General features: G+C 42.0%; 1 protein-coding gene across 9 annotated transcripts in view; it reads left to right on the top strand.

The window, feature by feature from the left end:
• Hectd4 (HECT domain E3 ubiquitin protein ligase 4) overlaps positions 1 to 19,569 on the top strand; it is a 188,671-nt gene that overhangs the window by 32,287 nt on the left and 136,815 nt on the right. For all 9 annotated transcript variants that reach the window (XM_038345151.2, XM_038345152.2, XM_038345153.2 and 6 more), the window contains exons 2-6: positions 6,166 to 6,683; positions 11,431 to 11,520; positions 12,557 to 12,687; positions 17,586 to 17,694; positions 19,351 to 19,489. In XM_038345151.2, the coding sequence (XP_038201079.1) occupies positions 6,166 to 6,683; positions 11,431 to 11,520; positions 12,557 to 12,687; positions 17,586 to 17,694; positions 19,351 to 19,489 (987 nt within the window). The remainder of the gene's footprint in view (positions 1 to 6,165; positions 6,684 to 11,430; positions 11,521 to 12,556; positions 12,688 to 17,585; positions 17,695 to 19,350; positions 19,490 to 19,569) is intronic.

Genomic DNA, 19,569 nt, shown 5'->3' on the forward strand with positions numbered 1-19,569 from the left:
AATCTGCCTGCCTCTGCCTCCCAAGTGTTGGGATTAAAGGTGTGTGCCATCACACCCAACTACTCTTTTTTCTTTTTTCTCTTTTTCTTCCAGGCCTACATATATTTTTAAACACATAGTAAACCATTTAGAGTTTTTTGTCTTTGAATCTATCTTTATCTCTCTCTCTTTTTCTGATTACATGAGTCATTTTTTTTAAAGATTGATTTATTTATTATGTATACAACATTCTGCCTCCATGTATGCCCACACGCCAGAGGAGGGCATCAGATCTCAGTACAGATGGTTGTGAGCCACCATGTGGTTGCTGGGAATTGAACTCAGGACCTCTGGAAGAGCAGCCAGTGCTCTTAACCTCTGAGCCATCTCTCCAGCCCCCTTGTTTTTCTTTTTTTAAAAAAAATATTTATTTATTTATTTATTTATTTATTTGTTTGTTTATTATGTATACAATATTCTGTCTGTGTGTATGCCTGCAGGCCAGAAGAGGGCACCAGACCCCATTAGAGATGGTTGTGAGCCACCATGTGGTTGCTGGGAATCGAACTCAGGACCTTTGGAAGAGCAGGCAATGCTCTTAACCTCTGAGCCATCTCTCCAGCCCCCCCTTGTTTTTCTTTATGTGTGTCTGGGGACAGAGGTTGGCATCAAGTATCTTTCATGATTGCTCTTAACCTTATATATTGAGGCAGGGATCTTAGTTGAACCCAGAAGTTACTTGTTTTGCTAGTTTAGCTAGCCAGTTTGCTCCAGGGGTTCCTCTGTATTTGTATCCCTAAGTGCTCTAAGATTGCAGGTGGGCTACCATGACTGCCTTGCATTTACATATATGGTGGAGGTCCAAACTCTCACATATATAGGCAAGCATTTTATCCACTTGTTTTGCTTTTTAGTTGAGTCTTTAATTTGCTAAGCAATATGTGTAGGAATAAATTTACTTGAGTCTTTAATTTGCTAAGCAATATGTGTAGGAATAAAGCTGTGGCTTTGACAGCTAAATCCAGCCCATTCTTTCTTTAAAAAATTTTTTAATGATTTATTTAACTTTATGTTCATTGGTGTGAAGGTGTCAGATCTCGTGGAACTGCATTTTCAGACAGTTGTGAGCTGCTATGTGGGTGCTGGGAATTGAACCCTGGTCCTCTGGAAGAACAGTCAGTGCTTTTAACCACTGAGCTATCTCTCCAGCCCTCCAGCCCATTCTTTAGCTTTCTGAGATTCCAGTCTCGTGGCGAGGTACCAGCTGTAGCCATGTTTATTGCCACAACTTTATGGCGTTTCAAGATTCCTGCCACCAAGCAAGCTGCAGCAGTCTACTCACAAACCACATTCAAATGCTCTGTAGCCGGACCTCCTGCTGAAAAGAGTCAGAGTTTTCGCTGGCAGGACAGTCCAGAAATCCAGCATTTTAAAATGGCACGGCTTTTTTCCTGCTATAGCTGAAAACCAAAAAGCATGCTGTCAGCTTTTCATCAATATCATTTAAGTGTTTTGTGTCAGGAAGCCTCTCTTAAATGAGATGCATTTGCCTCTAGCAAATAGAAAATGCTGCTGTCAATAAGCTGTGCTTAACTCTATTTTTTTGTCTAGAATTACTTCCCAAGCTCTCTCAGGCTTTATGTGGATGCAGTTGTCCATGTGGGCACCATTTGTTGACTGAATTTTCTGTCCTGTCCTGTTCCTGCAATCATTAAGTCCAAAGAAATCACACAGAGGTCTATATTAATTATAAACTAATTGGCCTAGTAGCTCAGACTTTTTATTAACTCATAACTTATATTAGCCCATTATTCTTGTCTATGTTAACTACATAGCTCGGTACCTTATTCGGCAGGGCAGTCACATCTTGCTTCTTCTGTGGCTGGGACAGGACTCCAAACCTGTGTCTTTTTTCTTTTTTTCTTTTTTTTAAATTCTTTATTTTTTTCCTCATTTTTTTATTCAAGATTTCCATCTCCTCCCCTCCTCCTCCCCCTTCCCTCCCCTCCCTTCCACCCATACCCCCACTCCACCCCTCTCCAAAGACAAAGAGCCATCAGGGTTCCCTTCACTATGTTAAGTCCAAGGTCCTCCCAGCTCCCCCTAAGTCCAGGAAGGTGAGCAACCAAACTGACAAGGCTCACAGTGAGCCCATCCATGCTGTAGAGTTCATGTTCATTGCCATTGTCCTTGGTTTCTCAGTCCTCCTCCGTCAGCCACATTCAGAGAGTCCGGTTTGGTCCCCTGTTCCATCAGTCCCATTCCGACTGGACTTGGTAGTCTCCCGTTAGATCTGTCCCACCGTCTCAATGGGTAAAAGCACTCCTCGTGGTCCTGGCTTCCTTGCTCATGATCTCCCTCCTTTTGCTCCTCATCAGGACCTTGAGAGTTGTGTCTTTACCAAGAGCAGTAAGCACGCTTTACTGCTGAGCCATATCTCCAGCCCAGTTTGTTTGTTTGTTTGTTTTTGAGAAAGGGTCTTATGTAGCCTTGGTTGGCCATAATCTCAGTATGTAACCAAGAAGTACCTTGAATTCCTGATCTTGCTTTCTTTTGTACTCCAGTAATAGGTGTGTATTACTACACTCAGAAATGCAATTTGTCTTATTTTAACTATTGAGTCTTGGTCAAAATTAGATTTAGCCTGCAGTGAATATTTTCCTCCCTTCTATTAGACTTTCCAGAATGACTGTTAGTTTAAAAATCCATACACATAAAAAAAATAAAATTGCCTTAAGGTTGTGAGTTACTTTGTAAGTCTTAAGGGGTGACTTCAGCATTTGCCACTAAGGTACTACTCAGTGGCCATTATGATTAAGGGTGACAGGGAGCTTCCCTTTTCTTTAAATAGCATTCCCTTGTTTTAAAGAGAAAAACATTAATTTTCTAATGGCATTTTGGTTAGGAGCAGTTACGGAGAGCAGTGATTTTACATAAGGACCTGAAACAAGTCATTCAGTATTCATAAGTACAAGAATAGAGTGTCCCTGAAGCTGATTTACTAAAACCCAAAGGTAGGACATCTGCAGGAAATGGCTTTGGGCCATGACTATGACCTTCAAATTGGAGGATCTGAAGTGGACTGTTGCTGCCAAGGAGATGCTATAATCTAACAGGTAACTTCGGATGCTGCCAAGTCAATAAACACAACTATCATTAAAGTGCATAGGTCAGGTAATACTTGATTAATTATAACTCAGATTTTGTGATTTCTTCTACCCAGTCTTACTCCTGGATATACAATACATGTGTGTACACTTTTAGTTTCATACACTGATCATCCACTTAGGGTATCTGAAGTAGCTAGTATAAAGTTCAATATAAGTGTTTTCTGAACTCATGAATTATAAATATAAAAGCAACTCAGTACCACTAAATAACAACTTATTTTTTAAAAAATATTTATTTATTTATTATGTATACAATATTCTGTCTGTGTGTATACCTGCAGGCCAGAAGAGGGCACCAGACCCCATTACAGATGGTTATGAGCCATCATGTGGTTGCTGGGAATTGAACTCAGGACCTTTGGAAGAGCAGGTAGTGCTCTTAACCTCTGAGCCATCTCTCCAGCCCCCATAACAATTTATTCTTATTAGAAATCTCCAACATTGAAATACACTGATAAGCACAAAATAGTCTATAGTTAACTCTAAACTATAAATATATTTTATATAAACAATAAATAGCAATATAAGCCGAAAATATAATTCTAATATAAGCAATGAATATAATAAAACTGTATATAATATGTATATTTTTATTACAAGTGCTCTAGTTACATTGTTATCACCGACTTGAAAGAACTATTCTAGACCCAGGTGGTGGTGGCTCACGCCTCTAATCCCAACATTCTGGAGGCAGAGGTGGGCAGGTCTCTATGAGTTCAAGGCCAGCCTGGTCTACAGAAAGAAAAGAAGGAAGGATAAAGGAAGGAAGAAAATTAAACTATGAGTTATGACCCTGAATTGTTATAAGTATTAAGTCTCTAACTCCTCGCCAGGTGGTGGTGGCACACACGCTTAATCCCAGCACTCGGGGGCAGAGACAGGTGGATCTCACTAGGTGAGTTCAAGACCAGCCTGGCCATAGAGTAAGTTCCAGGACAGGCTCCAAAGCTACAGAGAAACCCTGTCTCAAAATAAATAAATAAATAAATAAGCCAAACCCAAACAAAACAAAAAGTCTCTAACTAACGCCTGTTACTAAGTGGATTGTCAAAAACAAATATGATCTTTATTCTTCAAGCCTAGAATGATCACTAATAAATGTGGGATGTTTACCATTGTTTGGTCTTGAGGTACACTGTTTTTACTGTCGTCTACCCTTTACTTGTCTGTGTTGTGATAAAGATTCATCCAGTTCTTATGTGTTCAGGATTCACCATTTTTTTTTTTTTTTTTTTTTTTTTTTTTTTTTTTTTTGCCAAAATGAATGGTTCTCAGGAGGTGTCATTTAAATTTTCATCTACTTAGAATTTCAATTAAGAAAGAGCCAGTGCTCTCAAGACAGCGAAGCAAAGGAGTTCAGGATGTAGATCTCACGCAGCATTCAGGAGTGGTTGGGCCTGTCCTTGGGGAAAGTCAAATTGGAGAGACTTGGAGAAAAGCAAAAAAACTTCCTGCATCCTGGAAACTCTGTACCATGCCTTGCCTTTATGATTTGAGTACTCCCTAACCCTCTCTTTCTTCCTTGGGACCAGCCTTGAACTCAGATCCTGCTCTGAGTGCCAGAATTATTAGCCAACATTGTTGACTGTCTTAGGGACTCTCCCTCCCCTCCCCTCCCCTCCCCTCCCCTCCCCTCCCCTCCCCTCCCCTCCCCTCCTTTCCCCTCCCCTTCCCTCCCCTCCTTCCTTTCCTCCTCCTTCTCCTCCTCTTCCTCCTCCTCCTCCTCAGATTCTATTATAGATGGTTGTGAGCCACTATATGATTGCTGGGAATTGAACTTAAGACCTCTGGAAGAGCAGCTAGTGCCCTTAACCTCTGAGCCATCTCTCCAGTCCCTTGTGGGACTTTTCTCTTTTTTCTTCTTTTTTTGGTTTTCTGAGACAGGTTTTCTCTATGTAATAGTTCTGGCTGTCCTGGAACTCGCTCTGTAGACCAGGATGGCTCGAGCAGATTATCTGCCTACCTCTGCCTCCTGAGTGCTGGGATTATTGGTTAGCACTGCTGACTATCTTGAGGACTTTTCAGTAAGTCTAACCTCTGTTTATGCATGCATGCATGTATACGTGTGTGTGTGTGTGTGCACATGTGTATATATAAGTATGTGTGTGTGTGTACATATATATATTTGGTGCTGAGGATTGTACCAAAACAGGTTAAACATGTGCTCTATTGGTGAGCCATCATCCTGGGTGTTCTATTCTGGATTTTAAAAGGAACTTGACCAGAAAAAACTGGTTCGGGGATATCCATCAGTGAAGAACCAACTTTATAGGTCATGTTTTCTGTTTGGTTGGAATGGAAATAAGTTTTGATGTGAACTATTTTTACTTTTTAGAATTATTTTTTCCTTTGTTTTTCTTTTTTTAAAGATTGATTTATTTATTATGTATACAACATTCTGCCTCCATGTATGCCCACACGCCAGAGGAGGGCATCAGATCTCAGTACAGATGGTTGTGAGCCACCATGTGGTTGCTGGGAATTGAACTCAGGACCTCTGGAAGAGCAGCCAGTGCTCTTAACCTCTGAGCCATCTCTCCAGCCCCCCCTTGTTTTTCTTTATGTGTGTCTGGGGACAGAGGTTGGCATCAAGTATCTTTCATGATTGCTCTTAACCTTATATATTGAGGCAGGGATCTTAGTTGAATCCAGAAGTTACTTGTTTTGCTAGTTTAGCTAGCCAGTTTGCTCCAGGGGTTCCTCTGTATTTGTATCCCTAAGTGCTCTAAGATTGCAGGTGGGCTACCATGACTGCCTTGCATTTACATATATGGTGGAGGTCCAAACTCTCACATATATAGGCAAGCATTTTATCCACTTGTTTTGCTTTTTAGAGAAGGGTATCACTCTGCAGCCCAGGCTGTGAATCTAATATAATTTCTGAGAGCTGGAATTAAAGTTATGAGCCACCGTGCCTGGTACTGTGGACTCTGTAGAACTTACTGGGCATATTTGCTTCCATAATGACTTTGGTAAAGGCAATACATACTCACTTCTCTATTGTATTTTTCTTTAGATTTTAACATTTGAGACCAAGAACCCAACCGAGTTAGCAGAACGTTTGCGCTCTGTTTGTGGGAATCAGAGCAATGCCTATGCCCGCTTGCTGGAATACCGCCTGAATGCCTTGCGTGGACTGTGGAATGCCCAGCGCCAGCTGGCCCTGGAGGAACAGCATGAAAGGGAAGGCTCTGGTGATGAAGAAACCTTGGCCCTACTCAAGCGCCAGGGCTTGGTGCAGCAACCCGAGCAAGCGCCCTTCACATCCCGGGTGGGCCTCCTATTGGTCTTCCCCCTTATTCAGTCCCAGAGTAGAACAGACCCCTCCCTCTGTAACATAACTGCTGAGGTGCTATTGAACTGCCTGCGTGACTGTCAGCCTCTGAGCTTGACCAAGGAGCCTGCTGACTGTCTCAATGGGATAGAAACCTTGCTGTGCTCTTGGCTAGAGGAGACCTCGGACACAGGCCGACACATCCCACACAAACAGAAGGAGAATGCTGCCGCTGCCCTGGTGGCTTTGGCATGTGCCAGGTAAGGAAAATGACACAATGTGCCACTTGTTTACTCTCTGCCTCGTGCACTTGCACCAGGTTTATTTCATGGGCATCTCAGCATGTGTTTCTGTTTTTAGTGTTGAATGTCACAGCTTCAGTCATACATCATGAGTCCAGCTCTCTTTTAGTGACAGCTAGGAGCAGCAGCCTTGACTGCAGCTGATCACTTTTGGGGTCTATCTTCCACAGAGCAGAGGGTACTATGTCTGTGTTTCTCTTTTAAGGAAAGGCAAAATGTTATGGAAATGTTAATTATTTTTTTAAATGTCAATAAAGGGGTCTCAGCAAATTACTGGATCTCACCTTGTCACAAGACTAAGTCATAGATTGTATTTCTGGACTCCCATTTATATATTTTAAGTATTTTGCATTACTTATTGTGTATGTGGGGTACATGCATATGACATAGTGTGAGTATGGAGATCAGAGGACAACTTGCAGGAATCAGTTCTCTTCTTCCACCATGGAGGTTTTGGAATAGAATTCAGGTCATCAGGATGGTAGTGAGTGCCGTTGCCTGCTGAGCCGCCTCACTTGTCCTGGGCCCTGCTTTAACTGATAGATATCTCGGTTTATGTCAAGATGTAGTAGCATGCTGTCCTCTCTACTGATGTGCTTGACATGCTGTCGCTAGGAAACAGATTTGTATTTGTCCCTTCCTCTCCCCTCCCATAGGGTCTTGCTGCAGTGCCCAGGCTGGTCTACAGCTTATAATTCTCCTGCCTAACAGCATGTATGATCTCGTGTGAGGAAGCTCACTGCCCTTGTTCCTCTCAGAGTATATTGTCAGGGACCCATAACAACCATGGCCTGCCTGTCTAGTGTCAATCACTTATCTTTCCTCCTCAGAATGTTTTTTGGGGGGAAGGAGCAGGGTGTGATCATCCTTTTTTAACCCAGGTTTATGTGGGGAAACTCTCTTGGCAGAGGATTTTTCTTTATGGCTTCAAAATTGATCTGCAATTGACTGAATCTCCAGTCATTTTTAAAGGCAGGGTAACATCATTCTATACTGTCTGCTTCCTTGCCTGGAGCAAACTGTCACAGGTTGGCTTCAGTTCCTGAAGACAGGAGCTGATTTCACAAACTCTGACATGAGTTTCATTCGGGAGATATTGAATGATACAGAAATAAGATTCTCTGTAAAGGCTTTAGATTAGGGTTGATTGATTTTTCTGCATACGCAAAAAAACAATTTTGAGGCTTGAATAGATTTATTATCAATGTGAAAGTTCCATTTTGAGAAAATTCCCACTTAGACATTACTATCTTTAGCAAGGATGCTGGGAATAATATTTTAGTTTTGAGTATTTCGTTATTGAACATTGGATCACTAAACTTACTTTTTAATTATTTTTAATTATGATTCATTCTAATCACAATACTTATTAAAATTATGTGTTTAAGATTCCAAATTCTATTTGGCACAAATATGAAATGAATATTCCTCCTCCTCCAACATTTTTCCCTTCTCTCCCTCTTCCCCCTCTTCTTTTTTAATTAAGTTTGCTTACAAGAGCATGGGTTAGGGGTTATTTATAGGAGCATAAGTACCTTACCAATGACTAAATCACTATGAAAATGCTTCTTCCTCCCATAGCAACCATTAACTGCCTCAGAAGGGGTGAAACTTCCTGAGCCCCCTTCTCCACTCCATCACAAATGTGGATGGCTCAGCCTTATGTAGGTCTCATACAGGTAGTGAACAGCTGCTGTGACTATGACCACACAGTCATGTCACCCAGAAGACCTCATTTCAGAGCACTCCATTCCTTCCCAGCTTTGTCTTTGTATACCTCTACCAAGAAGTTCCCTGAGCCCTGGAGGGCTAATGTTCATGCCCCATTTAGGGCTGAGCATACAACAGTCACTTATGCTCAATACTATAGCTAGGTATAGTATTTAACTGACACCTACTGCAGAATGACACTTCTGACCAAAGTTGGCAGCAGCATTAAGCTATGAGCAGCATAAGCATAACTATTTAGAAGACAGTTTGATGGCACAACTTGTCCATAACAGAACAACTATAGTAGCTTTTCTACAAGGACCTGTCATCTTCCTGCCACAGACTTTTTTTTTCTTTTTTTAGTTTTTCGAGACAGGGTTTCTCTGCAGCTTTTTTAGAGCCTGTCCTGGAACTAGCTCTTGTAGACCAGGCTGGCCTCGAACTCACAGAGATCCGCCTGCCTCTGCCTCCCGAGTGCTGGGATTAAAGGCGTGCGCCACCACCGCCCGGCCTGTCACAGACTTTTTGTCTAGTTTTACTGTCCCAAGTGGGAATTCCCTGAGTGGACTCCCTCTCCCTCCAGCAGTCATGCCATTATTGCCTGGAAGGTCAGTAGGGTATGTTGCTTAGTCTTTTAAATCTTTATTGCTGAGTGAGACTGATAGCTTTTCTCCTCCAGCAGCCCACCTGATAACTTTGAAAGCTAACCATCAGAGAGGAAGTTTCCAGTTTCTCCTGCATTTGGAGGTGGGAGCTGTGAGGCTTTTTTTTGGGGGGGGGGCTGTTAGGGAGATCATGATTCTCCCTTCTTAGCTGTGTTCACAGGCATTAGCTACAAACCTGGCTTACAAGTAATACTAGTCTAACATCTCTCTGGCATGTAGGACTCTTGCTAACTCCTAGGCCATAGAGATTCAGGCCTCTAATTTTATAGAGTTGGCAGTTCAGTGGTCCAGGGATGATTCATTTTGCAAAACCTACATACTCACTGCTTTTATGTCAGGAACTCTTTTCTGTGATTAAGAAACAGTGGTGAAGCCGGGCGGTGGTGGCGCATGCCTTTAATCCCAGCACTCGGGAGGCATAGGCAGGCGGATCTCTGTGAGTTCGAGGCCAGCCTGGTCTACAAGAGCTAGTTCCAGGACAGGCTCTAAAAAAGCTGCAGAGAAACCCTGTCTCGAAAAACCAAAAAAAAAAAAAAAAAAAAAAAAAAAAAGAAACAGTGGTGAACAGTCAGAGTCCCTAAAATTTCAGAATTTATATGAACATGAGGCATGGCAGCCACGTACATGTATCAGGTAATTTCAGAGAGTGATATCGCCGGAGAAAAAGAAGGCAGGATTGTGTGTTTTTTTTCAAGATTTATTTATTTAATGTACATTGGGGTTTTGCCTGCATGTATGTCTGTATGAGGGTGTCGGATCCCCTGGAACTGGAGTTACAGACAGTTGTGAACTGCCATGTGGGTGCTGGGAGTTGAACCTGGGTCCTCTGGAAGAGCAGTCAGTGCTCTTAATCACTTGAGCTATCTCTCCAATCCCAGGACTGGTGTTTTTTTTTAAAATTGTTTTTAGATTTATTTTATGTCTGTATATCACTTATGTGTTTGGTGCCTGCAGAGGCCCGAAGGTATCATTGGATTCCCTAGGACTGGAGTTGTCAAATGCTTGTAAGCCATCATGTAGGTACTTAACCCAGGTCATCTGAAAGAGCAGCAATTGCTTTTAACTGCTGAGCCATCTTTCCAGGCCAAAACCAGGATGTTTTGGTGGAGGATAGCTAAGTGGAGGTGGGGCAGAGGCAGAACTGACTGGCTACCTGGTATTTGAACTGAAGATTGGGTGATGAGAAAAAGCTAGCATAAGAGCCAGCAGCAGAGAGCTCTATAGAAGAGGGGCAGCAGGCGGTAAAGAAGGGTCATTGGACTGTCATGAAAGACTGGAAGGGAAAGGAGGTGAGATTGGTCTAACCTAGATCACATAGGGGTTGTGAGCCATGGAAAGACTTTACATATTTCTCTTAAAATGTGACTAAAGCCAGCAGGCTGGAATGATGTAGAGTTAGTGGCTCTTCATTGTCCAAATGTTGTGCTTTGTCGCTCTGTGTAATTCAGTGTCTCCCAGGGAGTTGTGCCTATTGAGCAGATGGAGGCAGAAGCCACAGGACTTAGGGGACAGGACAGATTGTGCAGTCGTGGCAGTGCCCAGTTTCAATGTCTGTGTCTCCAGGCTACAGGCAGTGCCTTTATATTACACTGCCTCCCTTCCTTAACCTGTCTTTTGAACGTGTGAGATAGTGGAAGGATCAAATTAAAAGGAAGCCTGAGTCTGCTAGGTCTTGTGATAGGCACTCTGTTTGTTGAGGTTAGGCACAGAATACCTGCCAATTAAGGCTTGCTTAAGAGAAGAGGGTGACAAGCAAGGTCCAGGCGGCTGTTAGTCTGGGCAGGTTCTGGTGATCTATATCTGGAGTGCTGCCAGGTGGGCCTTGTGCTTTTTGAAAGCACCTTCTTTGCAGTCCTGCTGACACCCCAGATTTCCCAGAGCCTCTAGTCAGTGCATAGTGAGTCCTGCAAGTGAAATGCTGTGTGAAGTGGATGAACTTACTTAACAAAGCCTTTAAGGTCAAGTTTGGAAACACTGTTAGACTTGAGATTCACTCACCCTGTGATACCTTTCCTGAGGATCAGGTGGTATGGTGATGGAACCTGTTCATACACGATATCCCCAGGTGCTTGGTACTTGAGCTTTGTGGTTTTGATTTTTGTGTCAGCGGGAATGCAAGCAAACATCTCCATAGCTGAAATTATGTTGGCCCCCTACTCACGTCCTACCAGAGCCAGTGGCTGTGGGTAAGATGGCTGAAGTTTGTATATTTTCTGAACTATAGAAGCATCTTGGCGCCTTCTCCTGTGGTTAATAAGATGAGCACTAGCTGCCCAAGTTGCTTGATTTTCAGTGTGGGTGGCTTTTCCATTCCTTCCTTTTCTCTCTAGGGGATCATTGAAGACTTTTGTCCACACAGTCCATCTGCTACAGAGACAGACTGAGCTGGGCTCCCTGCCTGTCGCTGATGTTTTATATAGGTGAGTTGTCCCTTTACATCCTTGTCCTTCTAAATAAGATTTGTGCATGGATGCTCTTAGGGACAGATTACTAAACCTTGCTAATTGATAATTTTGAATAAATATAGACTCATAGCTAACTGCTTAAGAATGTCAAAGTGTTCTTAGAATGTATTTTTTAATTTAAAAACAAGTTCTAGTCTGTGATGAATTTTTACTGTGATATGAGATGACAGTGTGTTCAGGTGTAAAGAAGAAACTGAAATCTTTCTCAATTTTATTATCCAGTAATCCCACTTGTATCATTTTGGTAGCTGTGATTCCTACACATGGCCCTCTTTACCTGTTTCTTTTTCCCTCATACATATTTGTCCACTTAATAAACATACATTTAGGCTGGGGATGTAAAACCAGGTGTAGTGGTGCATGTTTATTAATTCCAGCACTTGGGAGGTAGAAGCAGAAGGATCAGGGAGTTCAAGGCTAGCCTGGGTTACATGAGGCAACATTAATAAAATCTAAAGCCCCCCTCCAAATAAATAAATAAATAAAAATAGAATGAGTATATTTTATATACAGATAAATTAAAATTTTTTGAGGATGTTGATACCACACCAAGGTATGTGGTATGTCTGTGGAAGAAAGCCACTTGCTGGGATTACCCCTTCGGCCTGATGGAGACAGGTTCTTTCCTGTTTCCTCATCACACACTCCAGGTTACCTGGCTTGTGAGCTTCTGGGCCACTGTCCACTCCATATCAATGTGGGAGTGCTGGGAATTAGAGGTGTGTACTATCATGCATGGTCTTTTACATCTTCCCAGGGGTTGAGCTCAGGCCATCACCTTGCATGACCTTGGTGCTTTCTGACCATCAAGCCATCTACCTGGCCCAAAGTTTTGTAAACATTGCTTTGTAATTTTTTATTAAAATATACTGTGAATAGTATTCAGATGTATATTTCTTTAAACCATTTGCATTTGCTTTTGAGCTGGTAAGTAGACTTCTGGTTTGCTGGAATGGGCACACTTAGGTCTTTGCAATTCTTCACCCCACAGGCTGCTACTTTTGGAAGGGGGACCTGGATCCCCATCCTGTTTACTCGGGGGAAAACACATAGTATCCTGGGGGTATGAAGACATGCTGCCTGCACCAGACAGCAACACTGGCTCCAGTTCTGAGAACAAAGGTAATGAATGCAAGGGCTAGTGTCCTGGGGTTAACAGTAAAATATGAGAAGAGTGGTTTTAGATTACTGTGGTAAATGCTTCGGCTGGAGCCCTGAGTTGGTTTTAATTTAGAGCTGAAGATTCTTGTACATTGTTTGCTTTATCAGTGCAAGTCTGAAGGCTGATGCTCAAGGACAGGTGAGCAGATGGACAGGCTTTACTGCTCTAGCCAAGGGCCATGCCATAACCCTAGCAGGTGGCATGTGTTACTTCACTTGTCTCCTGCTTCTCAGGTGCTGAAGCTGCAGTGCATATTTGTAAGATGGTCAGACACGCCCCATGATGCCATTTCTTCTAATAGTTTACTCTGCTCATTATGGTCCCTCCTGTACTAAAAACAAAAGAAGACGGAAGAAAACCTGAACTGTTAAGTCCCTTACATAAAGTAGAAAGTGTTGAGATATTTTTACACAGTTTTATAGGGTTACCTGCCAGGTTATTACATGACCTCAGCAAAAATGACAGAGGCTCTCTTAAGTAACCTACTTGCCAGACTCTTTGAGTGACTGGGGCCTCAGCATTGGCTCTGTAACTGTTTAGACAGCACCCAGGTCATCCGTACTGCTCTACACTGTGCACTGCCCTCCCACTGGGCAGTATAGCTTGCCAAAAGTAGGATTTGTTTCCAAACTGATTTGTCATTGTAGTTGACCACCAGTTATTATAATGACATTACTTACTGTAACATTATATCATAGTATGTCATTAGCTGTTAGATAACTGATGAAATAGAATAAGAAAAGAAAAAACCCTGTGCCTCTGAGAGATTGGTGCAGGATAGATGTGTATAGATTGAGCTGAGAGCCTGTCTAGCACACTCCTTCATTCGCAGCCCTTTCTGAGACTCCTCCCCATTAAGTCTAAGGCACACACTCCTCCCCATCAGTGTGAGCAATGGCTGCTTAGCTCTCACAGCCTGGAGCCATTCTCTTATAATCCTTTCTTCTGGAGAGGGCTGAGAGGAGGGGCAAGGAAGGCATTGGCCATAGAGTTGCCAGAGAAGCAGACTACCTGCTGTGCCCAGGCTGCACTCACTGGAATGGGCTCCAACCTCTGCTTTGAGCTAAAGCCTTTTTATTCTTTCTCATACCACCTGCTGTTCCCTAGGGGAGGGTTTCTGAGGGGACAGCATCAGGCTGATGTGTTTGCTTTTGTGTTCAGGTGAAGGATGTGTTTCTTAGAGTACTTGTAGAGTAATTCTTTCTTCTGCTCCTTTTCCTCTTTCCGCTCTTCCTTCTTTCCCTCTAATTTTCTTCCTTCCTCTTCTCCACCCACTCCTTTTTTTCCTTTCCTTTCCCTTTGATTTGGCGACACATTCTTTCTGTATGGCCCAGGCTGCTTTCAAACTCCAGTACTTAAGGAGTCCCTTTGTCCCAGACTATCTAGATAGAATATCAATTCCTGGCCAGTTTTGTGTAGTTGGTCCCCTTCACTTTTGTCTCTTGTCAGACACACACACTAAAGGACTTGGACTATGATCTAAAGATGGGCAAGTAAATGTAATTGAATAGTTTCAAGTGAAAATATTTAAGATGTCACAGGGTGTGGTTGGCACATACTATTAATTCCAGCACTCTAGTGGCAGAGGCAGGGATCTCTGTGAATTGGAGGACAGTCAGGGCTTTACAGTGTGACCCTGCCTCTAAATCAATCAATCAACCAATTAATTAAGGGGAGCTAAAAAGATGGCCCAAAGGTAAAAGTTAAGAGTACTGGTTTCAGGGCTTGTAAATGGGAGCGGCAGGCTGCTTTCCGCCACCTGGCTCTGGCCTCCGGCTAGCTTTACCCGAAATAATTACATGGAAACTGTATTCTTTAAAACACTGCCTGGCCCATTAGTTTCAGCCTCTTCTTGGCTAATTTTTACATCTTGTTTTAACCCATATTTAGTAATCTATGTAGCACCACAAGGTGGTGTCTTACCAGGAAAGATCTTAACCTGTGTCTGTCACGGAGAGGAGAGTCATGGCAACTGCCTGAAGTGTCTGCCTCACTGCCTTCTTTCCAGAATTTTGTTCTGTTTATTCAGCCTACGTAATTTTCTGTCCTATCAAAGGGCCAAGGCAGTTTCTTTATTAACCAATGAAAGTAACACATAGACACTCCTCCATCATTTCCCCTTTTTCTGTTTAAACAAAAAAGAAAGGCTTTAACTTTAACATAGAAAAATTACATATAACAAAACATTTATCAAGCAAGAATTAAGTTACAATATTTATATCTATTTTATCATAACTAAGGAAAACTATAACTATCCATTTTTCATCTCCATTAAAGACTCCAGAAGGATATAATATTACCTAAGTAAACAAGAAATAAGCAACTTTTAAAACTCTAGAAATGACAGAGACATCTCGCTGCCTGGACAGTCACCCAAAGTTCCTCTGTATTGTTGGGGCATCCATCTTTGGCCTACAGGTCCATAGTATCCAGTAGACATTTCCATGAAGCAGGAAAATTTAAAGACAGTTTAGTCACTTTTTTCTGTGTCCTGCAGAATGTCTCACAGACTCTTTCATGAATCAGGAACCCCGAAAGACCATCTCACCTTTAGGCAAGTTCAGCAGTTCTCTCTATGCGGGTTCTCTGTTTCCAGTTTATGCAACAGTCCAGGCAAGAGCAGTTTCTTGCCCAAATGGCTATCAAACTCCATAAGGAGCCTCTTCGATGCCCATCTTTATCTTGAAGTAGATTGGTGCTGCGAGGAGCAGGCGTGTCTCATTGTCATGAAAAGCCCTAAGTTATTAAAACATCTTAAATGCCATGTTATGTAGTCTTTGAAAGATATGAAGAATGCCTATCTAACTGAAATATATCTCTATATATCTAGAAAATCTAACATGACTACAAGCTTGACTATTATTGATGATTATCCATTAACAACTTATCTTTCCTAATTATACATTGTATTTTAAATGAACTACATAATCACAATACCTTAATCAATATCAGAAATACGTATACATATAACAAAATTGACCTTAAAATCCATACCAATGCAAATTATTCATATCTATATAATATCCCCCTTTAAATGTAAAAGAACATTTATAAACAATATTTGGGAATATGGGCGCAGTTTTTTCTCTCCAAACTGCTTCATGCTGAATGGGGGCGCTGTTATTTAGGTCTTTCATGGTATCAGGTTCATCTCAGTTGGCAGTTGAGTGAAGTGATTTTCTGAAGGTGTTCACTGCTGCAACCTTTCAGGAGGGCGTGGTCTATCATACCATACTGGGATAGAAGCAATCCACAGATAGATGACTCAATGGTTAAGAGCATTGGCTGCTCTTCCAGAGAACCAGGGTTCAATTCCCAGCACCCATGTGGCAGCTCATAACTGTCTGTAACTCCAGTTCCAGGTGATTGACACCCTCACACAGAGTATATGCAGGCAAAACACCAGTGCACATCAAACAAACAAATAAATTTTAAAATAAAGCAAAAGTATTGGTTGCAGTCTGATGGTGGTAGCCTGGTTTAGAGAGCGACTTCCAGGACAGCCAGAGCTACATGAAGAAACCCTGAAAAACAAAATGTGTGTGTGTGTGTGTGTGTGTGTGTGTGTGTGAGAGAGAGAGAGAGAGAGAGAGAGAGAGACAGAGACAGAGACAGAGAGAGAGAACAAGAGAGAGAGAGAGAGAGAGAGAGAGAGAGAGAGAGAGAGAGAGAGAGAGAGAGAGAGAGCTGATTGCTCTTCCAGAGACTTGGGTTTGATTCCCTCTGCAGGCAGTGCTCTCACTGTTTTTCTTCCTTTGGGGGAGGAGGGGAGGAATTAGTAGATCTCTATTCTCTTAGATTAGTAGACTGAACATTATGATAATACTAAATCCAGTGCTGGTTTGAGTGATGTGACATTGAATTTCCTCTAGTGTGACATGCTTCAGGCAGGCAAACTCCCTTAAAATACAATGAGGGAAAGATTATAAAAATGAACACTTAAAGTTTTACCTATAGCCTCATTTTAAGACAAATTCTTGGGAAAATAATTTAGTAAATCATTTAACTACTACATAGAGAAACTGTTTTTAAGAATGGGGAACCCATAGCCAGGTGGGAACTACAAGAAGAGAAGCCGACTGGGGAGATGGCTCATCAGGCGCAGGCCCTTGCTGACAAGTCTGACATCTGAATCTGCTCCTTGATGTGGATTTTCTTCTACACACACACACACACACACACACACACACACACACACACACTTACTAATAGATAAGTAAATATTATAAGACTTTTTTTTTTTTTATAAAAGGAGGTCATGCTTTCATGTTATTCTTTCCAGATAAAATTAGGATATCCAAAAGGCAAATCCAAAGAAGATGATTTTATTTAATTCCACATTTGCCATTACTATAACAATATAATTCCATTATCATCAGGGAATATTGGTTTGGAACCAGAGAGCTACTACTTAGGTGTCTCCTCTAGCTGTAGCGCAGCCCTTTAGGTACATATTATTACCCCTATATTACTGATGAAGTGGCCATGGTCTCCTAATGAAATCCTGGTTCCGAAGAGCCATTCTTACTAAGCACTCGTTCTCAGTCATTGCAGATCAGTTAGAGATGTCAAAATTGACTCAGGTCTTTGCTTTTTGAAAAAGAAAAGAACAATCATATGGCAGGTGGGTTGAGTGGCCTGCTAATAACCATATGCTGCCACTCCCTGAAACTAGTTCCAATTTCTACCTGCTTCTTCTATGTTCAATTTGGGGGCTCAAGCCGTCTAATCTACTGTTGAGGTAACATTGAAATTGTTATTTGAATTGGGGATTCATGTCAGTAAATTTCCTAAGACTTTTTCTTTTTTAATTAGAAAAGCATTTTTATAGCCTTATTGTGTGTGGAACTGATTTCAGATGCTGACTTGGGGCGCTGTCTCACCGCAGACGGACATTACCTATATACCACCAACTCAGCTGGAAGAGGAGTAAGCAAGTTGGGCTCTGGACTGCATGGCACTCTCAGGTCAGTTGTGAGCCTTGCCCTGTGTGACTGTAACTCTCACTCAAGTCTTGAAAGAGACAGCAGCCAGGGTCCTGATTCTCCTATAATGACCAATTAGCAAGTCTGAGTTTACAAACAGGCCCTGTCTCCCCAGCTCTTGCTCTATAAGAATACTCCAGCTTTTTTCTGACTTAGGTGCTTGGCTACCTAGCCAGAAAGTCCTCTTGGGTAGCAGCATTTTAAAAAATTATTTTAGTTGCATTATTTTTAATAAAGACTTACTTCATTTTATGTACGTGAATGTTTTTGCCTGCATCTAAGTGTGTGTGTGTGTGTGTGTATAGTGCACGTGTGTGTGTATAGTGCACATGTGTGAGCCTGGTGCTTGTGGAGGTCAGAAGACATTGTCAAATCCCCTGGAATGGTTGTAAGCTGCCATGTGTGTGCTGGGACTTGAACCCAGGTTCTCAGCAAGGGCAAGAAGTACTCTTTTCTGTCAAGCCATCTCTGTAGCACAAGATTCTTACTTTTGATATTGTGGGGTTCCTGGAGTTAGTTACAGGTAGTTATTAGCTGCCATATGGGTGCTGGGAACCGAGTTCAGGTCTTTGCAAGGGCAAGAAGCACTCTTAACTGCCAAGCCACAGGCTGGCCTTGAACTCAGTTATCCTTCTGACTCTCCCTACTGGGTGCTGGGATTAAAGATGTGCAGCACCACCACTACCTGATTTTTTCTTTTACCTATTCTTTTTTTTTTTTTTTTTTTTTTGAGATATAGTATCATTATAGCACAGGGTGACCTCAAACTGTCTATGTAGCCAAGGTTAACACTAAACTCATGCTCACTTCCTGATTTCTCTGCTTACAGCCTCAAGGTTTTTTTTTTTTTTAATACAGCGATGCCATGACTTCTTGTTGATAAATGGACATGTTTATGGTTAAATAATTTTTTAAAAAATATTCATTTATTATGTATACAATATTCCATATGTGTGTATGCTTGCAAGCCAGAAGAGGGCACCAGACCCCACCACAGATGGTTGTGAGCCACCATGTGTTTGCTGGGCATTGAACTCAGGACCTTTGGTAGAGCAGGCAATGCTCTTAACCTCTGAGCCATCTCTCCAGCCTGGTTAAATAATTTTTTGTATTTGGATTTGACATTAGTTAAAGGTGACTTTCATTTGAGATATAAGTTTTGTGACTTCTGTCTAACTATGGTTGAGATGTTTTTAATTGAGATATATTTAGTCAGTCAGATTCTCTGATTTTTTTTCTCCTTCCTTCATAATTATGGGAAATTAAATGTTTGTTGTAATTTGTTAGTTCTGATGTTAATATAAAACTTGCTCCTTAACAAGTGGTGGTGCCCGCCTTTAATCCTAGCCTTTGGAAGGCATAGGCAGGCAGATCTCTCTGTGAGTTCAAGGCCAGCCTTGTCAAAAGCTACAGAGATTGCCTGTCTCGAAAAAACAAAAACAAAAAAAACAAAAACAAGAATAAAAAAACCACCAAAGCAACAACAAAACAAAGCAAAAATGTGCTCATTTTCTCTTAGCTATTTGCCTAGTCATTTAAAAGAATTAGGTCAGAAATGTTTGTATTTGTGTAGACCCAAGTAGTCCATGTAGGGCTGTAGATGGAGCCTGTGATTTCACCGTATCTCTTGTCTTCCAGAGGGTTTGTGTACTGCCGCAATGAGGAGCTGGAACCAGGATGGGTGGCATATGGCAGTGGCCACCTCCTCCATCGCCCTGTGTCTTTTGACAATAAACCCCACTCCCTTTTTCAGGTCCTAGACCAGAATACCCTCCAGGTGAGTAGCAGAGCACCGTGCTGTCTGTGTCTTGGAAGCAGAAGTAATATCAGCCAGTATACACAGGCACAAACACACCC

Source organism: Arvicola amphibius, chromosome 10 (genome assembly GCF_903992535.2).
Source record: "Arvicola amphibius chromosome 10, mArvAmp1.2, whole genome shotgun sequence".
NCBI lineage: Eukaryota > Metazoa > Chordata > Mammalia > Rodentia > Cricetidae > Arvicola > Arvicola amphibius.